Below are 21,246 nucleotides of genomic sequence, written 5' to 3' on the forward strand. Positions count from 1 at the left end.
TCCCACCACAAAGTCCTCTATCAACCTCTCATATTGAGGGGGCTTCAGTTAACAGGTACAAAGCCTGGAAGTTTATTCACTCATTTGTGACCTTAGCTATATCCTTGAAAGCTTTTTTAGTAGCAAGGAAAGGAGACATACACAGGAGGCAAAGCAGCTTCCATGATGACCTCCCAACACTTTTCCAGGTAGAGGAATTGTTTAATTTTAATTCATATTTGCTCAAGTCTCAAATCATGAAAACACTAAGAGAAACCGCCAGAGCTATCTGGTTCCACAATGGTTAGGAGAGAAAAGTATACAGGCAGTAGTTTCTTCCAAATAAAAAGGCATCAGTAAGGAAGAAACACTCTGACGGGTATCTTCAATGGAATTTAGAATTTCCCTCCCCTATTCTAGGCCATTCAGCTGTCTCCTACAGCAATTCACCTTCCTTATAAAATAGCAAGTTCCTTTAGAAAGGCTCCAGTGGAGAGAACACCAGGGTGGTGTCATAAACCTCATCTGTCACTGATATCCCAAAATGACCTTAGCTAATTCCTCTTCCGCATTGTAAGAGGGGTGCACTAATGTCTGAGTCAATGCTCAATGACCATGTTTTCATCAGAGGCCACCAAGAAAGGAAACATACCTTTTTATTTCATATCATGAAGGCCCTCTTATAACTGTATCACATATCAGTTTTGTCTTCAATTCAGCAATATTTTACAAGAAACACCTAACATCTCTTACATTACAGGTATTCAAAAAACAGGAGCTGATGACAACATTTCAGTCATATACAAGTAACTGATGTGAAGTGACTCAGAAAATAAATCATTTGAGTAGATTCTATAAATCTTTAAAAAAAAGGCAAGTATAATTTTATTTCAAGAAAATATTTAGCATTTAAAGTGAAGAATGACTACTAGTTAGTAGTGCTGGCATTTATTTTTTTTTCACGGTGAAACTTGGAAAACAAGGTATAAGTTAAACTGAACCCATTTAATATAAAAGTCTTAGTCACTTAAATTTATCTTTATAACAAAGCACTTTTTATGTAATTCAAAATACACATGCTTTGATTGAAGAGTGACTGTAAATGGATCCAGTTTTCTTCCACCTGTGATGACAACTTCGTCATTTCTTCTAGAAGTACTGGCTCTGAAGGAAGCATTTTAAGGTGTAACTGAAATAAAAAAATATTATAATATTTAAGAAAGTTAAAATTTTGTTTTTTCTAGATTCAACCTTCTTACCAAGGAACACTGTAAGATACTACTCTGAATATTACTTCCTTAGATGCTGGCTTATTACCAGTTCCCATTTCCCTCTCCTCTATCAAACTTTATTGTGAGTTCCTTTATGGTACTGTCTGTCTCTCCCTTAGTAGAACTGAAAGTTATCATCACTCTCCTCCACTTAATGAATCCCTTGATACAAGTCTAGAAACAAGGTCCCAGTTCTAACACTAACTCCCTATTTCTGTGCTTCTTTAGGTTTCTCCTTTCACTGGAACCTACTGGTAATGAATGATTGATGGCTCTCTACTTTAACACCTAAGGAGTAAAATAAATTTATACACAGGAACTGCAGTTCATTTGGGAAAGGATATAGAAAAAAATATGTAGCATTTCTATTTTTTTCATCCTATATGCTACCATCTAAATATCTACTTCTAAAATAAATTTAAATAAGATAAGTGAAAACTCATTTTATATATTAATGGGATAGAGGAAGTATCGTATCCATTAACACTAAAAGTCAACATCATCTACTTCCTTCAATATAATATATCACTGAAATAAACATGAGCTCTCTCATTAGGTTAGTCATAAAAACATTGTTCTCGACAAATCACCTGAAACCCCTTCAGCCAGGATAGAAGTATTTTGATTCCACCAGCAGAAAAAAACAAAAACAAAAAATAAACATGAAATCTAATTTTCTCTTCATGATCATAGAAAAACTGCCAAAATACAATGACTTAAAAAAGTTAATAGTTCAGTACACCGAATCAAATGGATAACACAGAAAAGTCAGGGGGATGAGTCAAATTGTGCTAAGTAAAAGAAAAGACTACAAAGCTGTGCTATTTAGCTATCTAATACAATAACCACTAGGTGAAGATGGCCATTTACATTGAAATTAATTATATTTCTATAAAATAAGAAATCCAGTTTCTAAGTCACATTAGCCACATTTTTCAGTGCTCAGGAGCCAAATGTATGAAGTGGCTGCCACACTGGACAATGTGGATAGAGAACCCTGCCATCGCTGCAGAAAATTCTATCAGAGAACATTACCCTAAGGGAAGGCAAGCTGAGAAGTACCGTGTTTCATTAGACTTACCTTTAGAAACAGTGCAAGATATGCCTGGGCTAACTCAAAATCACGCTTCCTGTCCAACATCATCCCGATCATTTTTAAGAAGCTCTGCATAACTTCTACAGATCCACCACAATCAGGAGACAGGCTTCGCAGCTCTGTTTCAATTCCTGATGGGCCTAATTCTTTCAGAAGGTTAAGAGCAGCTTCATCTGCATTTTTAAGAAGAATCCAGTTATTACCTACAATCACTTCACTTAGGAAACTATAGTTTCATTTCATACCGAAGCAACATACATTTAAATTACACAGGAAATTCTTTCTATGGCTTTATTTTTTCCTGGTAAGTAGTAAAATGAACTCCAAATTAAGTAACAATCAGTACAAATGATTAGAGCAATACAATAAGAAGGACTTAAAGCACTAAAATTTTTGCATTTAAGTTTTCTTTTCCTGCTGCTCAAGCTGTTAAAGAAAATCTAATTAATGCCTAGTAACAGACACTTCAAGATGGTCTTACATCAATCAGATGGTCACACAACAATTAGAACAAATACAAATATGAGAAGGCTGTAAGTACATACCAAATTATTAGAGTAGTTGCATGGAGAATAGGATGAGGTGGGGAATTTATTTTTCTTTCCTTTTATTGTTATAAAATTTTTTAAAGTACCAGATGATTATTAAGAAATACTAACAATACAGAAATATCTAAGAGGGGGAACAATTCCACCTTATTCTTACATAGCCCAAATTTACTCCTTTTCTCTAGAAATAAGCATTTCTGATTTATATGCATCATAAGAATACATATTCTATACACTTACAACTATTCTGTAATAGGTATTCGATATTATAATGGCAATGATCATGCTTTTAGCTTTCAGAAAAGAAGTAACACCAACGACAAACCTCTAACAAATTTTATTTTCTGTGCTTCAGTCTACACTAAATAATAGTGCTTTTCTTCTTTGCCTCTCCAGAAATATAACAAGTTACTTCTTTACGATCTTGCTATTCTTTAGTCATCTACAATGGCCCATCAGCACCATTATTTGACTTTTGCCAAGGTGGACTCAAGTGATGCTGGTATGAAAACAAAAGCATTTGGATCCCAAAAATAAGAGGATAAATCAAACAAGAGAGTGACTGTGATTCTGTTAATTGCTTATAGTTAATTGCTTATTTATCATTATTAGCTACAGGTTGTAGCTTTCAAAATTTAAATGTATTAACAATAAATACATTTTAAAATTGCCTTACTGGGATAACTTGGGAATATCTAAAAATCACCTAAGACAAGTCTCTGCTGTATTATAAACTGTATTTGTAAGTAAAAACAAAGAAAGAGATGGGGGTGGGGAAATCACTAATTTTCCATATAGAAAGTGTGAAATGTTCTCAAAAGGTAATTATAATATTTATACTCATCCAAGTTTAGTGTTACTCGTTTAACATAACAGTACAAAAGCTAAAATTATTTCACATTAAAATCAAAATTTCAATCCTTTAAAGATTTTACTATTTTCTTTGAGCTACTGAAAAATCTGCTAATATATCATTCAATTTCTCTTCATATAAAGTATATTGATGATATTTGGTAAAAGATTTATAACTTAACTTACATTTATTATTTACTAGTCCTTCTTCAAGTTTCAAGCAGAAATCTGATTTTTGAGCCAAAATTCCAAGATTTACCACTTTCGACTTAAACAAAAACAAAGATACATTATTGCAAGAATACAAGTGTAACAAAAAAAATTATAGCTTATAATTAAAAGCTGTCATTAATTTACTGTGTATCTTAATACTAGGTCTTGAAAAAGAATTACAAATGCAGAACACAAAACACACCCTATATACTTAGAATCCTCCAATTTGGTTTTTACCTGATGGGGATCATTCTTTTGTTCAGGTGCAGCATATCTGGGTACAAGGCCAGGAACCGTTGGAATAAAAAATGGTGCTGATTTGGGTACTTTGGGTGGTTCCTTTGGTTTATTCTTTTTCTGATTAAGAGAAAATGAGAAAGTGAAAAAGACTAATAAGTCCTTGCCAACAATTTCTAATACTTAATTCCAAGTCAATTTTAAAACAAAGTGCAAAAAGTAAAAAGAAGGAATGAAACTTTCTCAAATTTGAATGCCAAAATAAAATGTCAACTGATGAATATCACAGATATCTTTAAACTAGGGTTCTCAAGGCAGACCTCTAGTACCCTTGCTGATAAGGCAGAAGAAAAATGACAAGGTTCAGGAGAAGCTCTCAGAACTCTCATTTTCCTCAAACATGATTTACATGAATATTTACGTAAAGAAGTAACAAGCAATTTTGAACTTCTACAATCTTTTTCACAAAATGGACTAGAAAACAAAACTTACATAAATGCTCAACAGTTTCTTACATTTTTTTTTCTCCAAAAGAAATTTGGAGCTAGAGGTAGACTTTGCCATTAGAAATAATTCGGTGAAATTTTCTTATGAAGAATAGCCCTGATTCTTCTAGTTCGTTGGAATTTCTATTGATTTTTCCTTTGTACTTTTTGTTTTTAAAAAGAAAAAGAACACTATTGCTCATTCATAAAATTATAAATTTTATAATTTATAATATATATTATATAATAAAATTATAAAAATTATAAAATTATAAAAATTTTAAGTGTTAGTAAAATTTTAAGTGTTAGTAAAATTCTATCAGGAAAACCTCCATTGGAATTCCCACTGACAGAATTTAGTTTTGGTGACCATATGCTACACGTCACTCACCACCTCAGGAGTATCTGATGAAAGAGCCTTTCTATGGTAAACTACCTTCATTAGGAGACTCACAATTTTACCTTACACTATTCCTCTTCCATTCTTTGGAGCTATCATACAAGATTCGTTTTTTGAAAGAAAACCAAGGATACTCATGGCCTTGTGAAGCCACAGCATAAAAGAAAGTTACTACATGAAAGTAGGACAAGGTACTGCCAACTGCAGGGTAAGCATGGCCCTTCTTGTGGGTGGTGGAGACTGCAGAATGAGTCACAGTTACGCTTCTAACTCACTGTTCTTGAGTTAGAAGGGACAGAGTCACTGAGTTGTAGATATAAACAGAAGGCTTTTATAAACATTCGGTGCACGTGCCGCTTCGGATCACTACATTTGTATCTTTAGGGTAAATACCCAGTACTGCGATTGCTGGGTTGTAGGGTAGCTCTATTTTCAACTTTTTGAGGAACGTTCATACTGTTTTCTGTCTACAATGCCAAACAATGGAAAGAACCCAGATCCATCAACAGATGAACGAATGTCCATCAACAAATGAATGGATAATAAAGATGTGCAATATACAGATAGATAGACAGATATACACACATACACACAATGGAATATTATGCAGCCATCAAAAGAAATGAAATCTTGCCATTTGCAATGACGTGGATGGAATTAAAGAGGGTATTATATTGAGTGAAATAAGTCAATCAGAGAAAGACAATTATCATGAGATCTCTCTGATATGAGAAATTTGAGAGGCAGGGCGGGGTGTTGTGAGGGGTAGGGAAGGAAAAAATGAAACAAGATGAGAGCAGGAGGGAGAAAAACCATAAGAGACTCATAATCTCAGGAAACAAACTGAGGGCTGCCAGTGGGAGAAGGGGTAGGGAGAGGGTGGCTAGGTTACGGACATTGGGGAGATATGTGCTATGGTGAATGCTGTGAATTGTATAAGCCTGATGATTCACAGACCTATATCCCTGAGGCAAATAACACATTATATGTTAATAATAATAATAATAAAAGAACAGAAGGCCTTTGCAGGTCCACAGGGCTCTGGAAATGGTCTAATCTCACAAGGAAAACCAAAAGGAGAAAAGTTACCCACAGGACAAATACAGAAATTCTAACTTCTATCATTCAGTAAGAAATAAAAATATTGGAGATGTTAACGTATTTCTTCCATAAAGATCATTCACTCAGGTTTCTAAAGAAGTTTTTATGCAGAACAAAACTGTATCTAAGCAAGGAACAGAGTGGTCCAAAACCTAATCTCAATTAATTGGGCATTATTTTGATTGCTCCATTTCACACTGATCTACTTGGACTTTTTAATGCATTGCTTTTAAAGCTATCGCATCAAGTACTGCCTTTATAGCTGAAACACTGGACAACATGATGGAGAGATTTTACAACTATGCTCCTCCTACACAACATACTTTAAAGCTAACGTCCAATCTCTCAAAAAGTGAGCAAGTAAAAAGAAGCATATTTAACTTCTGAGAGGAAAATTAACACGTGAAAACTTTTTCCTTAACCGAGACATACATACCTTTTCTGGTGCTAAGTAATCAGCTACAAAACAAATCTTGTCATAGTTATCTATGTCAATTCTTTACATTTATGCCCGGCCTAGCATGTGATTTAACACACACATAACCTCTAGTGAATATGAATATGTATCTATCCAATCAAGTTTCATAAAACAATAACTTCCCATTACTATCAGAGGATAAGCTTAAAAGTTTTCTATTCTAGTTTATTCCTTTCAATTACTTTTGTTACTCACAAATGGGGATCATAAAATATACTTTGAAAAACACTAATTATGCCATAATTATTCTTTTTTTCATGTAAAACTATAAATACCTCAAAGACAAAGGAGCTAGGTTTTTTCCCACTGCTGTTGTCCTTGGGACATAATCTAGTGAAAAGTTCATATTAAGTTATATGCCTGGACTCAACACAGCAAGCTATAAAAATTTTCTTGGAGTTGACAGAGTAAGGTATGGAATGGTAAAGGGTAACTAAAGTTTAATTAAAGACCAGAGAAAAGTCTTCTGGTCCCCAAAAACCTAGCAATAGAAATATCACACATCATGGTAGCAACTTTTTTTCCTCATTTTTGTAAGTTAAAAAAAGTTTATTAGGTTAGATTTAAAACATCTAATTTTTAATGATTCTGCAGTTGCAGGCTATACTTTTGCTCAGTGCCCTCAAAGTCAATTACTATAGAGAAAGAATCCTATAATCACACTGGACCAAACAAACAGTCTTCAACTAAATGATATTTTCTACTACCTTAGGCTTTAACTGTTGCTTCTGAAACCCTCCAAGTAGAAGAAGCTATCTCTACTAAAGGAAATGTTTCTCATTTAGGGACCAGTCTTTAGGGACCAGTATTAAGTGTACTACAGCATTACCTTAATAACATCAAGATTAAGAAGGTTCTTCCACCGTGATTCAGGGAGGAGTGATAGAGTCACTAACTGCTCATTCAGCTGTTCTGGGGAATCATACTCTATCATTTCATCACTTGGTTCTATGGTTTCTTCCAATAATTCCACATCTTAAAACAAAAAATTTTCAGGTAAAACAAATTAATGCAGAATGAGATTTTTATCATATAAAAAGGAACTTACTTTATTCCAAATCCATCAGTATTTCATAACATGTCCAGTGAGCAGAGCCTTATAAACTCTATTGACTTTATTTCCTCATTTTCTCATATTATCTACAACTCCCATCACCAGATCCACTGGTATACTATTTAATTTCTTATCAATACCACATCAATTATATTTTTGCATTAATTAATGAAGTCATTCAAAATATTTCCTATTACTTAGAAAAATACTTTAATTGAATGCATTAAACTCTACCTTCAGTAGTGATATCCCTCAAGTTAGGTTTATGATATTACACTTCAAAACTACTGTTTTGTGATTACCTTGGGTTTGACAAGTACCAGGAAGCATCACTACTGAAGGAACATAATCTGTGGGAAGCGGCCGTAGTGAAACAACTGAATACAGGGAAATATTGGACCTGAGAAATAAACATACAAACAGTATTTTAAAACTTATAAAAACAGATTTTTTTCAGAGAAACTTCAATTACTGGTAATAATCACGACTATCTTACACTTGGCTTCAGATTCCAATCACAAAAGTTAAAAAAAATCTAAAAGTCAATATTAATTAGAAAATGCCTTGATTCATGTCATAGCTGTCATCATAAGAAAGTTGTGCATAAATATTATTTATTAATGGAGTCTTTATTTTTAATGTAATACAAAAAATATTTCAGAGATCAGTAGTGGATAATACTTTTATAAGATAACATAACCTCCATATTTATATCATTTTGACAAATGCCAATCTCCATTTAGAGAAATCATAACCGAGGGAAAGATGGAGTCAGACAGTTAAGTCAGAGAGAATATGCTGATTAGATTCTTTGGGTTGCTGAAGTTATGGACTTTCCCTTCTCTAGAATGGTCTTCTAAAGTAGTTATGTTTCTGCTACCTGACCCTGTAGCATGGCCTTGGATGACTCATCAAGATGTAGATACTGCTCCCAAAGAGGGGTAATCAGATTCTCTTTCACATACATTATAATCTGGAATGTAAAATAATAATTGGGAATGTCAGGTTCTGAGTTACATTAATATATATATAAATATATTATACTCCTGCTGACATCCCACAGATACTCTTCTCTTGTCTTGATTGTTCAAGCTTCTTAAATGCCAGGAAATACTCCACTTTGCATATTAAGGTGGCCAAAGTCCAATTTCTAAATATATATCATATATTTATTTTCATATCCTAAAAATCTAATTATAACATTTTTAGGATTAATTTCCTTCTCTTCTTTAATAAGAAGAGTTAAAGGAATTAAACATGAGAACTCAGAAAATAGGTAAAATTTTTCTAGATCAAGACAATGGATCATTTATTTTGAACTCTTGCATGTTTATCATCACCACCATTATTACCTTTCCATGGTTATGTAGAGTTATATAACTAGAATGAATCCTAGAAAGGATTTTGATCATACTTATGGCTTATTTTGAAGATAAGGTAAGCTGAGTTGAAATGTTGGCCAAAGTTATAAAGTGGTCCTGGAGCTGTGACAGGAAGGCCAGTGTCTAACTGGTGACTCCCCTTCCCTAATATTTCAAAATTCACTTAACCTTTCTGCAAATAAAAGCTGAATATGATAGGGGCACTTGGGTGACTTAGTTGGTTAACGGGTCAGCTCTCGATTTTGACTCAAGTCATAATCTTGGGGTCCCGGAATAAAGCTCTGCATCAAGCTCTGCACTTACTGGGGAATTGGTTTGAGAATTCTCTCTCTATCCCTCCCCCAACTTGCATTTTCTCTCTCTCTCTCTAAAATAAATAAACCTTAAAAAAAAAGACAAATGAGATTGATAAAAATCAGTCATGTGGTTTAGAATTTCACACTTGAGCAGATATCTAAATTATCAAGCAGATGTTGAATCAGTCACAAATTTATGGTGAATTAACTCTAACTATGTAAAATTTCTATTTTATAAGTTAAAAAAAGAAAAGCTAAATGGCAATGTTAGCAACTATGATTTTCTGACAATATCATCCTCCTCCTCCTTACCCACAACAGAAATGTAAGAAATAACTTACCAAAGATAAATTCCAAGGTGATCCACGTGGGAAGTGGCCAGAAAGTCACCAGTAGGAGACATAGTAATGTTGAGAGGAGCGGAGTCCAACAAAAAGCTGTCTATAAGGCTATAAAGTGAATTACAAAGTTATGAAGTATTTAAGCTCTACCAAAAAAGGACATAACTCACAAAATATATTTTTGCTAAAAGAACAAGGGATGAAAGACGAAGAAAATACTCATTTTTTATTTTCACTAACCAATACCAGAAAGCTATCACTAATAGAGCTTTGTCAAGTAAATTAGTATGTAAAAGTAATCTCTCTTAATAAGAAAGACAGAGAACATTAAATATACCAATTAACTGAAGAAAGAGTTTTAGCAATAGGGAAAATACTAGAGGAAATGCTCTATTTTTCTGGAACACCATTTTGGCTGACTGACTTGGGGACAAATTCTGAAGATGTAACACATTTAAAATAAATCTGATTACCAGTACTCTCCTGTATTTTTGTTATTCCAGTGAAATTTTAAAAAGGCTTAGGCAAGAAAGGGAAGGAATAAAATAAAATGGCTGTAAAAAAGAGAAAGAAAATAATGGAAAAAACTTTTGAGCACTTCTACCTATTTTCCAAATAGGTAACCTACTATATGTAAAACACGAAAATTCAGTCTGTAGAGCATAACTATAAAACAGCTTATGGAAACCAGTCTCACAACTTTGAAAGGCTTGGAGGAGTTAAAATGTTGGGGAGGAATGAGGAGGAGTGATCACACCCAGGTAGGAGACACAAAAGAGGATTCTCAAGAGAAGGAAATGATTGAGATAAGCCTTACAAATGAACAGGATCTCAGAGGATGTTGCTAGTAGAGAAAGTACTTCCTGGCTGAGGGAAATGTGAAGGTAAAATAAGAGGAAGTGCAATTGGGTACAAGCGAGAAGTGATTTGGTACATAATAGGTACATAAGCATAAGGCTGCAAATAGCACCTTGAATACCAAACACTTGAGTTTGTTTTTATCTTTTAATCAGTGGAAAAGTCACTAAAGGCTTTTGAGCAGATAGTGGTGCAATCTTCACTTTCACAAGAAAATCTGCCATCAGAATGTTGAATATATGTGAACGGGAAGTATAGTGAGATTATGGTAGCAGTCATCTAACCTAGCAATAAAGATCTGAACTAGAATGGTAGTGGCAGGAAAAGAAACAAGGTAGATTTAAATAGCAAAAAGAAAGGTCTAACCTGGGGCACCTGGATGGTTCAGTGGGTTAAAGCCCCTGCCTTCGGCTTGGGTCGTGATCCCAGGATGCTGGGATTGAGCCCCATGTCAGGGTCAGGCTCTCTGCTCGGTGGGGAATCTGCTTCCCTCTCTCTGCCTGCCTCTCTGCCTACTTGTGATCTCTGTCTTTCAAATAAATAAATACAAATCTTAAAAAAAAAAAAAACAAAAAAAGAAAGGTCTAACCCACTGGCATCTTGCAGAGGAGGCTTCTTACACAGGCTGAGTGTGAGTACTTTGTATACTTTAAGATAAGCATATGGGTTTTAATAACACCAAACTACATTATTCACTGAAGCCAATACATTATCCATGGGAAAGCACAGCAGAACAACTGAAGTTTAAAATCCACATTAAGGGGCACCTGCGTGACTCAGTTGGTTAAGCACCTGACTCTTCATTTTGGCTCAGGTCATGATCTCAGGGTCATGAGATGGAGTTGCATGTCAGGTTCCATGCTGGGTGTGGAGCCTGCTTAAGATTCTCTCTCTCCCTCTCCTTCTGCCCCTCCCCCTGTTCTCTTTCTCTCAATCTCTCCTTCCCCCTCAAAACAATTCCACATTAAATAAAATAAATTATTTCAAGAAAAAAATGTAATAGCAGCTAACACTTTTTAGTTCTTCATGATAGGAAGTACCCTAAGCACTTGAGTCTACTTAATTTAATCTTCACAACCCTCTGAGGCAGATATTGTCCTTACTACAAGATAAAAAAAATGAGGTCCAGAAGATTTAAAAACCTGTTCCAGTTGGAAAGCAACCGAGCCACAAGCAGTCTGAACTCTTAATCACTGTAAATTCAGCAAAACTGAAAGTAAAGATAAATAAACAACTCAACAGTATATACAGACCCAGAGGATGCTTACATTGGTGATTCATGGAAGACAACTCTAAGCAGCTCAAATGTAAATGAAGACTGTTCTGTGGCAACATTGACTTGTTCATGATAAAATCTCTTTCTCAATTTGTTCAGAGTGATTTAAAATGTAACCTTTAAATAATGAATGCAAAATAAGAAAACAAGACTAAAATAAGGAGCACTGAAGATCCCCAGTGACGTGTGCTCGGGACAATGACTACTGTTTAATTCTTAGTTTGGGGAAAAAGATGAGTAATAACCTGTCTGATTTCTGTTCAAACCTACTTTGGAGGTTCAGAGGAATGGCTTCCCTTAGGGATTAAGGTGATTTGGGAAGAAAGGAATTATTTGCTAAACACTTATATGCCAGAGACAGTTAAATTATGTTAATTTACTTAATCCCAATAACCCAGAGCAGAAACATCATCTTAGTGTATATAGATGAAAATGGAACCTAAATACAACAATTTCAGATTTTACCATTTGTGTCTTAATATTCATTAAAAGTTATGTGAGGGCTGAAATATCCTAATACATTTAGAATCTGTTAAAAAGAGAATCTAATGCTTAAACAAATTTATTTTACTTGATACTGCAATTATTTTGTCAAATTCTTTGTACAACTTAATTTCCACAGCTGTTGTGTGTGGGTGGATTGGCTGTTCATTATGTAAAAGCATCAAACAGAGAAAGGTGGTTTCCACACACACAGTGTATTTTACACTGCCACATTAATTCATAAAATGTTTATGGCTTAATAAAGGCTTAATCCCAGACCTAACTACCATCTAGCCTTCTGCTTATCCCACAAAATGAAAAGTCCTGGCTAAATTGTATTTTTTTGAGAGAACATTAATAAAATTCCCATTCTAATGGATCTGATTTTCAAGCACAGAGATCTGCATATACAGGTAACATTAAGTAATTTCTTTTCTTTTTAAAGATTTATTTTTTTATTAACATATAATGTATTATTTGCCCCAGGGATACAGATCTGTGAATCATCAGTCTTACACACTTCATGGCACCCACCATAGCACATACCCTCCCCAATGTCCATAACCCAGCCACCCTCTCCCAGAAACTCTCAAGTTTCCTTCATGAGATTAAGAGTCTCTTATGGTTTGTCCCCCTCCTGATCCCATCTTGTTTCATTTTTTCCCTCCCTGCCCCCATGACTCCCCGCCCTATCTCTCAAATTCCTCATATCTGAGAGACCATATGATAATTGTGGTTAAAGATGTATTTTTAGAGAAAGAGAGCAAGACAGCACACACCCATAAGTGTAGGGTGGGAGAGAAACAAGGTGAAAGAGTCTTAAGCAGACTCTCTGCACTGAGCACAGAACCCACTTCGGAGCTCAATCTCACGATGCTGAGATCATGACCTGAGCCAAAACCAAGAGTCAGATGCTTAACTGACTGCCTCACCACATATCCCTAAGTAATTTCTGACTATATTCTAAACAAACGTAGACAGTGTCTAGACAGTTCAATCTTCAAAATGAGAGAATTACCTTACAAAGGTATCTTTAATGAATAGAATGAGAGATGGTTTTGCCTCAGTGAGAAAGTCCAAAACAATGTTCTATTCCAACTATTTTCATGTAATGGTCCACAGAAAGCAGAGGTCAGAGGGCAAGGAGTAACAAAATGCAAAATTTTATTTACTATTTACTTTTATAATTTTCTTATCCCAAAGGGGTTCAATCCGAACTTCTAATATATTAAAGACAGCCAGAAATAAGAGGTGGTAATGGTAGGGGATGGCAGATAATTTCAAAGATAAAAATTTCAATTCTGGGGGCGCCTGGGTGGCTCAGTGGGTTAAAGCCTCTGCTTTCGGCTCAGGTCATGATCCCAGGGTCCTGGGATCGAGCCTCACATCGGGCTCTCTGCTCAGCGGGGAGCCTGCTTCCTCCTCTCTCTGCCTGCCTCTCTGCCTACTTGTGATCTCTCTCTGTCAAATAAATAAATAAAATCTTTAAAAAAAAAAAATTTCAATTCTGCTTCTCAGAGAACCCTACAAACACAAGAATATTTTTAGCATTTCAAACACTTTCAGGAAACTGTTCAGAATCTATGCAATTTGTTTTAGATAGGTACTACAACAGATGGATATACCCATATGTTGCCACACTCAAAGGTTTGCTCAAAGATAGTCTGACTTTTCAGACCATATAATAAGTAAATTCACTCTTTAAATATTTAACATGTTATAAAAATGATGAAACTGCTTACTGAAGAAAGAACTAGGAATATCCAAAGACTACCCTGGTAACTGTGTTTTTTGAAAAGAAGGGGAATCTGGGACGCTTAGGTGGCTCAGTTGTTAAGCGTCTGCCTTCGGCTCAGGTCATGATCCCAGGGTCCTGGAATCAAGCCCCACATCAGGCTCCCTGCTCCACGTGGGGCCTACTTCTCCCTCTCCCACTCCCTCCTGCTGTGTTCCTTCTCTAACTGTGTCTTTCTCTGTTGAATAAATAAATAAATTTAGAAAAAAAGGGGAATCAAAAAACCCAACAGTTCCCTATGGCCATATGACAAAAGACTGATCTTCACTTCCTTATTACCTTCTACATCAACAAAATCAATTCACCCTTAGAACATGACACAACCAAGAAAAGTTGATTACTGCAACTATTGGGAAATCTGTTTCTTTCTCCTATGCTTATCATAGCAAAATTTCACTTAAAAATTATGCCACCTTGGGTAAATGGTATCTCTGAGTCTCCATTTCCTCATTTGTAAAATGGGACTACTAACAGTACTAATACCTACAGCTATTAGGATATTAGGGAAGACAAAAATAAAAGCATAAAAGTACCTGGCACTCCTGCTAAGTGTTAGCTTAGTTGCAATGAGGCATCATCAGTTGTGATACTGCTTTCCAAGCTCATAGCTGAACCAAATAAGCACTTATGTTTTTCTTTTTTAAAATATATTTTGGTTCAATCAATTGGTGTACAAATTATTAATTTTCTTTTAACAATCCCTATGTGACCCATTTCTTGCTTGTGTGTCTCCCAATGTCCCTCTGTATTCACTTAATATTGTCTCAGTGCTCATCTAAAAATAAAATATCAGAGAATGGAAAACCTGTGAGATTTAAATCTACTCAGTTTTTTACTGAAGTAAGAAATTCAACAAAAAGGCCAAGGTTGAATCAAATACTGGTGGCTTTGAATGCTACTTGCAGATCCTAATTCTTCCATCCCAAAGATAAACTTTTACCACTTTAAAAAAATATTTTGCCAATTTAGTACGAGTGAACAATAACCCATCTCTTCCACCTACTGTGAACTGAAACTAAAAAGGTAAGTGAAAAAGGCATTATGCCAACTCTGTTACTTGTACAACTTTCCTACTTTAAAGAAAGTCAATTATAATATTCATTTTTACAAGACAGTGAAAGTTCAAGGAACAACAGACTACCATAATTCCTCAGGTAGCCTTCAAAAAAAAGGGTTTTAAAAAATTTAGGAAATACCAACTTTATGTGAACTAATTAAAGCCAGAAGAAACAGCCAACTAATTAATTTTGTTTTACTATATTTTAAGTGAAAAAGAGACACACCTGTTGACAAGGGTCCCTAGTTATTAGAGCTGGACCCATTAGACACTGTTGCTGTGCATATTCCAAATCTTGTATGTATACTGGATAGACAGCTGTGCCTCATTCCTGTACGAAACTTAAAGGGAAATGAGTACATCAGGGTTTTTCCTTTCTAAAGGTCAAATTGCTTTCAGGAATGAACTTATCAATTCCTGAGAAAAGAGGAAGTACAATTGGACAGAGCTTTATTTAGGAGTATTTCAGAGGCTTAAAAAGTACCATCTTGCTTCTCGCTTTCCCCACCTTTCTTTATGGTATGTTCCTGTCAAAATGAACACGTCACTGTTCCATCACTACTTTCACACTCACCTAGGAAATTCTGTTAACTGATGTGATTTTAAACTGTGTCTATTCCTATAAAATTTTCAACAACAAAGTTAGCTCCCTTGCTCTCTCTCTGTAGGTCTCCACTGTTCAAATTATTTATCAGAAGTAGGAAATTTTTCTCTTTAAATGCTGTTTTTGTAACAAGTTTGACTATGAAATAGACTTCTGAACACTGCTGGGTTTTACCCAAATCTTTAAGAAACACTTTTTCATTACTTTAAGGTATCTAAACCATCTTCTTTCGAGAATGATGTTAGAGACAGAAAATAAACAATATACACAAATTAAAGTTAGGGTTTTCAGCCTTTTAAACTAAATTCAATATAAACAATGACAAAAACACACTCAACAGCATTTGCAGTTCTAAAATCGATCTCTATTTTGGAGTAACAAAAAGGTCAAATGAGCTTTCTTAAAGTTTATGCAACTTACTTCTGTATCTCAATTTTGCAGGAGAGATTGCATTTTCCTTACTACTATCTTTTATAGCACTACTCCCTGCTGTTTAAAAGATCAAAAACCCTCCAAGGACAAAATATAGTAAGGTCAGAAAAATCCCCAAATACATTCTCATTCAAAAGGGACACAACCATTAACTATAGGTAAAAGTTACAAGTAAAGACAATGACTGAGAAATCTTCTGACAGAGGTTAGGGATTTAAAAATAAACTCACCACCCAGATGGAAGGTCCCAAGTTCTAACAGAACAATCCATTGAAGCACTTATTAACCAACGACCATCAGGACTGAAAGTCTTCAAATTAAAAAGAAAAAAAATATATATATAATGTGTAAATGCTTAATGTCTATGTATTTAACAGCTTAAAGAATGTAAGAAATGAAAGTAAGATGCAGGCTTCATGAAAAATAGTTTTCATGAGTAAATTTAGACCACCTTATTTTATAAAAAAGAAGGTATTATTTCTTATATATAACTGTTTGGATATAGGTAAGAGTTAAGTTTTTATGCGAATTACAAAAAGCTTTAAAAGTTAACAGTATCATCCAATTTTCCAGAGGAAAAGATTACTCCATAATCTTTCATACTTAGGAGACAGTTAACAAACTGACTACAAAACATTTTTAGCATAAAAATGCTATTCTGAGGACATTTAATTAGAAATATTTTGTTAGCCTAATTTCATTTATAAAGTTTTATGAAACAGAAGTTCCACTAAAGAGTCTATATATTAGACTGACTTTCTAAGAATCCAAAATGATTTTGAAGAATATAAATTCTCTTAAAATATTAAAGTCACTAAAGAATAACTTCTACTTTTACTTGTAGCTTCAGTTAAAAAACTTTTAAAATGATGTCTAATTTCTAAAATATAATTTAAAAACTACAGTAATCAGAATTTCAAAATAAATTTAAATAATAAACTACTTATGCTACCTTAAAGTAGCTACATTTGTTCTCTTGATATAAATATAAATAATATTTATGACATAATATAATAATATGACAATATAAAAATATGAAAAATAGCTCTCATTTTCCTATAGCACCTATGGGGCTTAGATCAGCTCATATGTGAAAGAAGACCCCAAAACAAAAAACTTTAATTTTTATAATGGTAGATTATTTATCTAGGATTCTAAACACACCACAGGGATTATAACCATCCATATTAACAGCTGATAATGGGACGAGCAGATTCCAATCTGTTCACTTGGTTGCAATGATATAGTGGAAACTCAATCTTAAGGTACCATGAACCCAATTTACAGAATAGTGCACATTAACAAAGGAGGGAGAAAAATGACTCTCAAAGGCAAAGTTACGTCATAAATCCTCATAGATTTAATTGAACAGGAGTAGCTTATTACTAAGTTGGAGATAATCTAGACACACAAGGTCAAAGTAACGTCTGCAAAGGAAAGAAACACAAAGACCAAGCTGACACTGACTGCTTTCAAAAAGCATCCAAAAATTTCATCAAAATTACTCCACTCCTGCCCTCATTTCTATAGATGCTATCACAACAAATTCTGTCAATGGGTAGTTCTGCCAATCTCCTATCTGCAGAACAACACAATTTCCTGACGTTTTCCCCCTATTTTAAGGAAACAGGTAACCATTACAAATTCTGATTTTTGGTGTGAGAACGGATAAATAAACGTAGCTGTTGGAATTGCCAGTGAATAGTTCAGATATTGTTTTAGTTTTTTCCTGTTTTCAAGTAAATTTAGGGGTATGTATTTGATGAAAAAGAGCAATATATATTTAATACAGTCCTCAGTATACACTTTTCAAATTATCATATCCCATTATATCATATCACATATTCACTATAAGAACATAATACTAAATTACACATCATATCACATATCCTATTATGAGAATGTAATAGTAAGCTCAAATACATTTTTTACTGATTAAACTATTTCAGAGCTAAAAAATATAAACTAATTTTCTCACTTGGTAAATTATGTACTCATATTAAGATTTTTACTAAAATCATCAAGAAATAACACTGAACTAGAATAAACCAGATACCATATACTTCAGGTTCCTACTATTTGTTACACATGCAGAAAATCAGAAATGAGTTCTCTCGGCCTAGTTTAATATTAAGTTAAAAATGATATACTTAGGTTTCAATAGGCCATTCATTCTCCAAAGTATACTTTAGCCTTATTTAGAGTTTAAGAGAAAAAGATGAACTCTAGGATTTATACTTTCCCCATCTACCCTGATGGGATTAACTCCCTGAGAAATATTAAACTTTATCTTCTAAATTTTCTTTAAAAATCTATTCTTTGAAAATTAGTTTCCGAATTATTTATCTTGAGTATCTCAAATGATAAATTTAATGCTACTAAAAGATAATAGTTATTTTTATCCTAAAAAGAAACAGAATTTAGCCAATTTCTATTTAAACATCAAAAGTTCATTTTACCAGGTCATTTATTTGGCCTTGGTGTCCAGAAAACTCTCTGACAATCTTCCTAGTTTCAATGTCCAGAACACTAATGGAAAAGTCATCCAAAGCAAGTCCCAGAATGCCACTAGTAAGATAAACACACAAGTTTTAATAAAAAACCAACAAACCTTTAACTAAAATCTCAGTCATTTTTATTTTGCTAATAATCTAGTATACCCATGAGGAATAAGCAGAATTCTGTCCTTTTACATTAAATGTCTAATTTTCTCACTTGGTAAATTAGGTACTCATATTAAGACTTTTACTAAAATCATCAAGAAGAAAATCCATAATCATTAAAGGAAAAACTTTACCTGTCTCTATGTAGCAGCATCATATTTGGAGATGAATCAAGGCTCATAGAATGGATTAAAATTTTGTTTTTAAAGTTCCAGAACTTGAGTAATCCTTCACTACCAGTTGTAATCGTCAGCTGGTTTAATCCATCCACTGCAACACCTCTGACAGATCCTTTATGAGCTTTAAAGCACATGTTAAAAGAAAAAAGAAATAAGAATTGGCATTGCCTCCCTGAACACTACACAAAGTAATTCCGTCATTTAAATATCTAAGTTCCCTTAAAATCTTGAAATTAAGCTGGATTCCAGGGAAAAGGGAGATTATTATATTGCTCTAGCTAAAACAAACCCATCAGGATGATGCTATAAGGTTAAGATTTTCTGTTTAATGCAAGGGGAAGAAAACAAAAATTTTAATTTGTATAATATTCACTTTTCCCTAATCTATCAATGATTTCATTCTCTTTAAAGTATTTCAACATGGTGTTTATAGTAGGTGTAATGGCAGTAACTGCCAGATAGGGTTGGCAATAACCCACCTACAACTTTAGCAAATGGCCTGGCACTCAAGAATTTAATAAATGCCTGAGACAGTTATTAGCCTTGTATCTTTCTACATTATTATTTTTTAAATAAGAAAAAGGAAATAAATTCAATACCTTGATCCTCACCAAAACTTCCTCGATGTATACCAGACTGCATGTTATATACATCTACAGCTCCTGATGAGAGACCAATTACAGCAAAGTTTCCACAAGAAGTTATATCTACTGCCTTAAAAAAAAAAAAAAAATTTAAACAATACAGAAAATAAAATTTTTACTGTACTTTATCCTTTACAAATATCTTTTTACCTATTAGTTATCTCTTTAAAAAAAGAAGCATGCTAAATGAATTGCCTCATTAATTTTCTTAAAATTATAATGTATAATTATAATGTAATTATATTGTAATTATATAATGTAATTATACTTGGACACATACGAAATATCTGCTTGATTCTATTCCATTTTTGAAGAAGTATAAAGAAATATTATCCAAGAAAATAAAACATAACCAAAGTTAACTAAATTGAAATGTATGAACTTAGGAGAACTATATTGCTTTTTTTTTTTTAAAGATTTTATTTATTTGAGAGAGATTTATTGAGAGAGATCACAAGCAGGCAGAGAGGCAGGCAGAAAGAGAGGAGGAAGCAGGCTTCCTGTTGAGCAGAGAACTTGATGTAAGGCTCGATCCCAGGACTCCGAGTTCATGACCTGATCTGAGGGCAGCGGCTTAACCCGCTGAGCCACCCAGGCGCCCCAGGAGAACTATATTTCTGTTGGCCTTCCATTTTTAATTTATTCATAACAGTGCTAAAGTCAAAGTATTCCACTGCTTAATTTCTTTATGTTACCTTACTTAAACAATTGCCTCTACAGCGGATATAAAACTGAAAACATATCATTAGCTTGTCCAAAGAAAAAGCCCAAAGTATCTTGATTATACCTACTAGGAAGGGACTACATAAGATATTCCATAGAAAACATTTAGTTTGTAAGTAGTTTCTGTAAAATAACTCATATTTTAATATTAAAATGTCACAGGGGTGCCTGGGTGGCTCGTTGGTTGGGCAACTGCCTTCAGCTCGGGTCATGATCCCAGGGTCCTGGGATCAAGCCCCGAATTGGGCTCCCTGCTCAGCAGGAAGCCTGCTTCTCCCTTTCCCACTCCCCAGCTTGTGTTCCCTTGCTCGCTGTGTTGCTCTCTGTCAAATAAATAAATAAAATCTTTAAAAATAATATTAAAATGTCAGTATTGTATTAACAAGATAACTTTTTTTCCTGTGTTAAAAAGTGAGACTGGAAGGGCGCCTGGGTGGGTCAGTGGGTTAAAGCCTCTGCCTTCAGCTCAGGTCGATCCCAGGGCCATGGGATCGAGCCCCGTGTTGGTCTCTCTGCTCAGCAGGGAGCCTGCTTCCCTACCTCTCTCTCTGCCTGCCTCTCTGCCTGCTTGTATCTTGGTCAAATAAATAAATAAAATCTTAAAAAAAAAAAAAAAAAGTGAGACTGGATATGTACTAGATAGCCAGAGAAATCCCTGAGTGCCACTGTGTGTCAATCAGATATCATTGATAAAATGATAATTAAACAGATAATTGAAAAACTTGGTGAATTTATGCCTAAAGAGAGAGATGACTTTTAATACCTATAAGAAAATATTTAATAGAGGCTATTAACTGTG

At 34.2% G+C, this 21,246-nt stretch overlaps 1 protein-coding gene across 1 annotated transcript in view; it reads right to left on the reverse strand.

The window, feature by feature from the left end:
- Positions 1–617: 617 nt before the first annotated feature.
- The window catches only part of WDR36 (WD repeat domain 36), a 42,666-nt gene continuing 22,037 nt past the window's right edge, over positions 618–21,246 (reverse strand). Inside the window, exons 13-23 of the mRNA XM_044264328.1 lie at positions 19,680–19,794; positions 19,036–19,201; positions 18,698–18,806; positions 16,469–16,548; positions 9,734–9,841; positions 8,017–8,114; positions 7,490–7,635; positions 4,197–4,316; positions 3,933–4,014; positions 2,332–2,519; positions 618–1,168 (exon numbers count right to left, since the gene is read on the reverse strand). Of these exons, the coding sequence (XP_044120263.1) occupies positions 1,019–1,168; positions 2,332–2,519; positions 3,933–4,014; positions 4,197–4,316; positions 7,490–7,635; positions 8,017–8,114; positions 9,734–9,841; positions 16,469–16,548; positions 18,698–18,806; positions 19,036–19,201; positions 19,680–19,794 (1,362 nt within the window). The 3' untranslated portion in view covers positions 618–1,018. The remainder of the gene's footprint in view (positions 1,169–2,331; positions 2,520–3,932; positions 4,015–4,196; positions 4,317–7,489; positions 7,636–8,016; positions 8,115–9,733; positions 9,842–16,468; positions 16,549–18,697; positions 18,807–19,035; positions 19,202–19,679; positions 19,795–21,246) is intronic.

Source organism: Neovison vison, chromosome 1 (assembly GCF_020171115.1).
Source record: "Neovison vison isolate M4711 chromosome 1, ASM_NN_V1, whole genome shotgun sequence".
NCBI lineage: Eukaryota > Metazoa > Chordata > Mammalia > Carnivora > Mustelidae > Neogale > Neogale vison.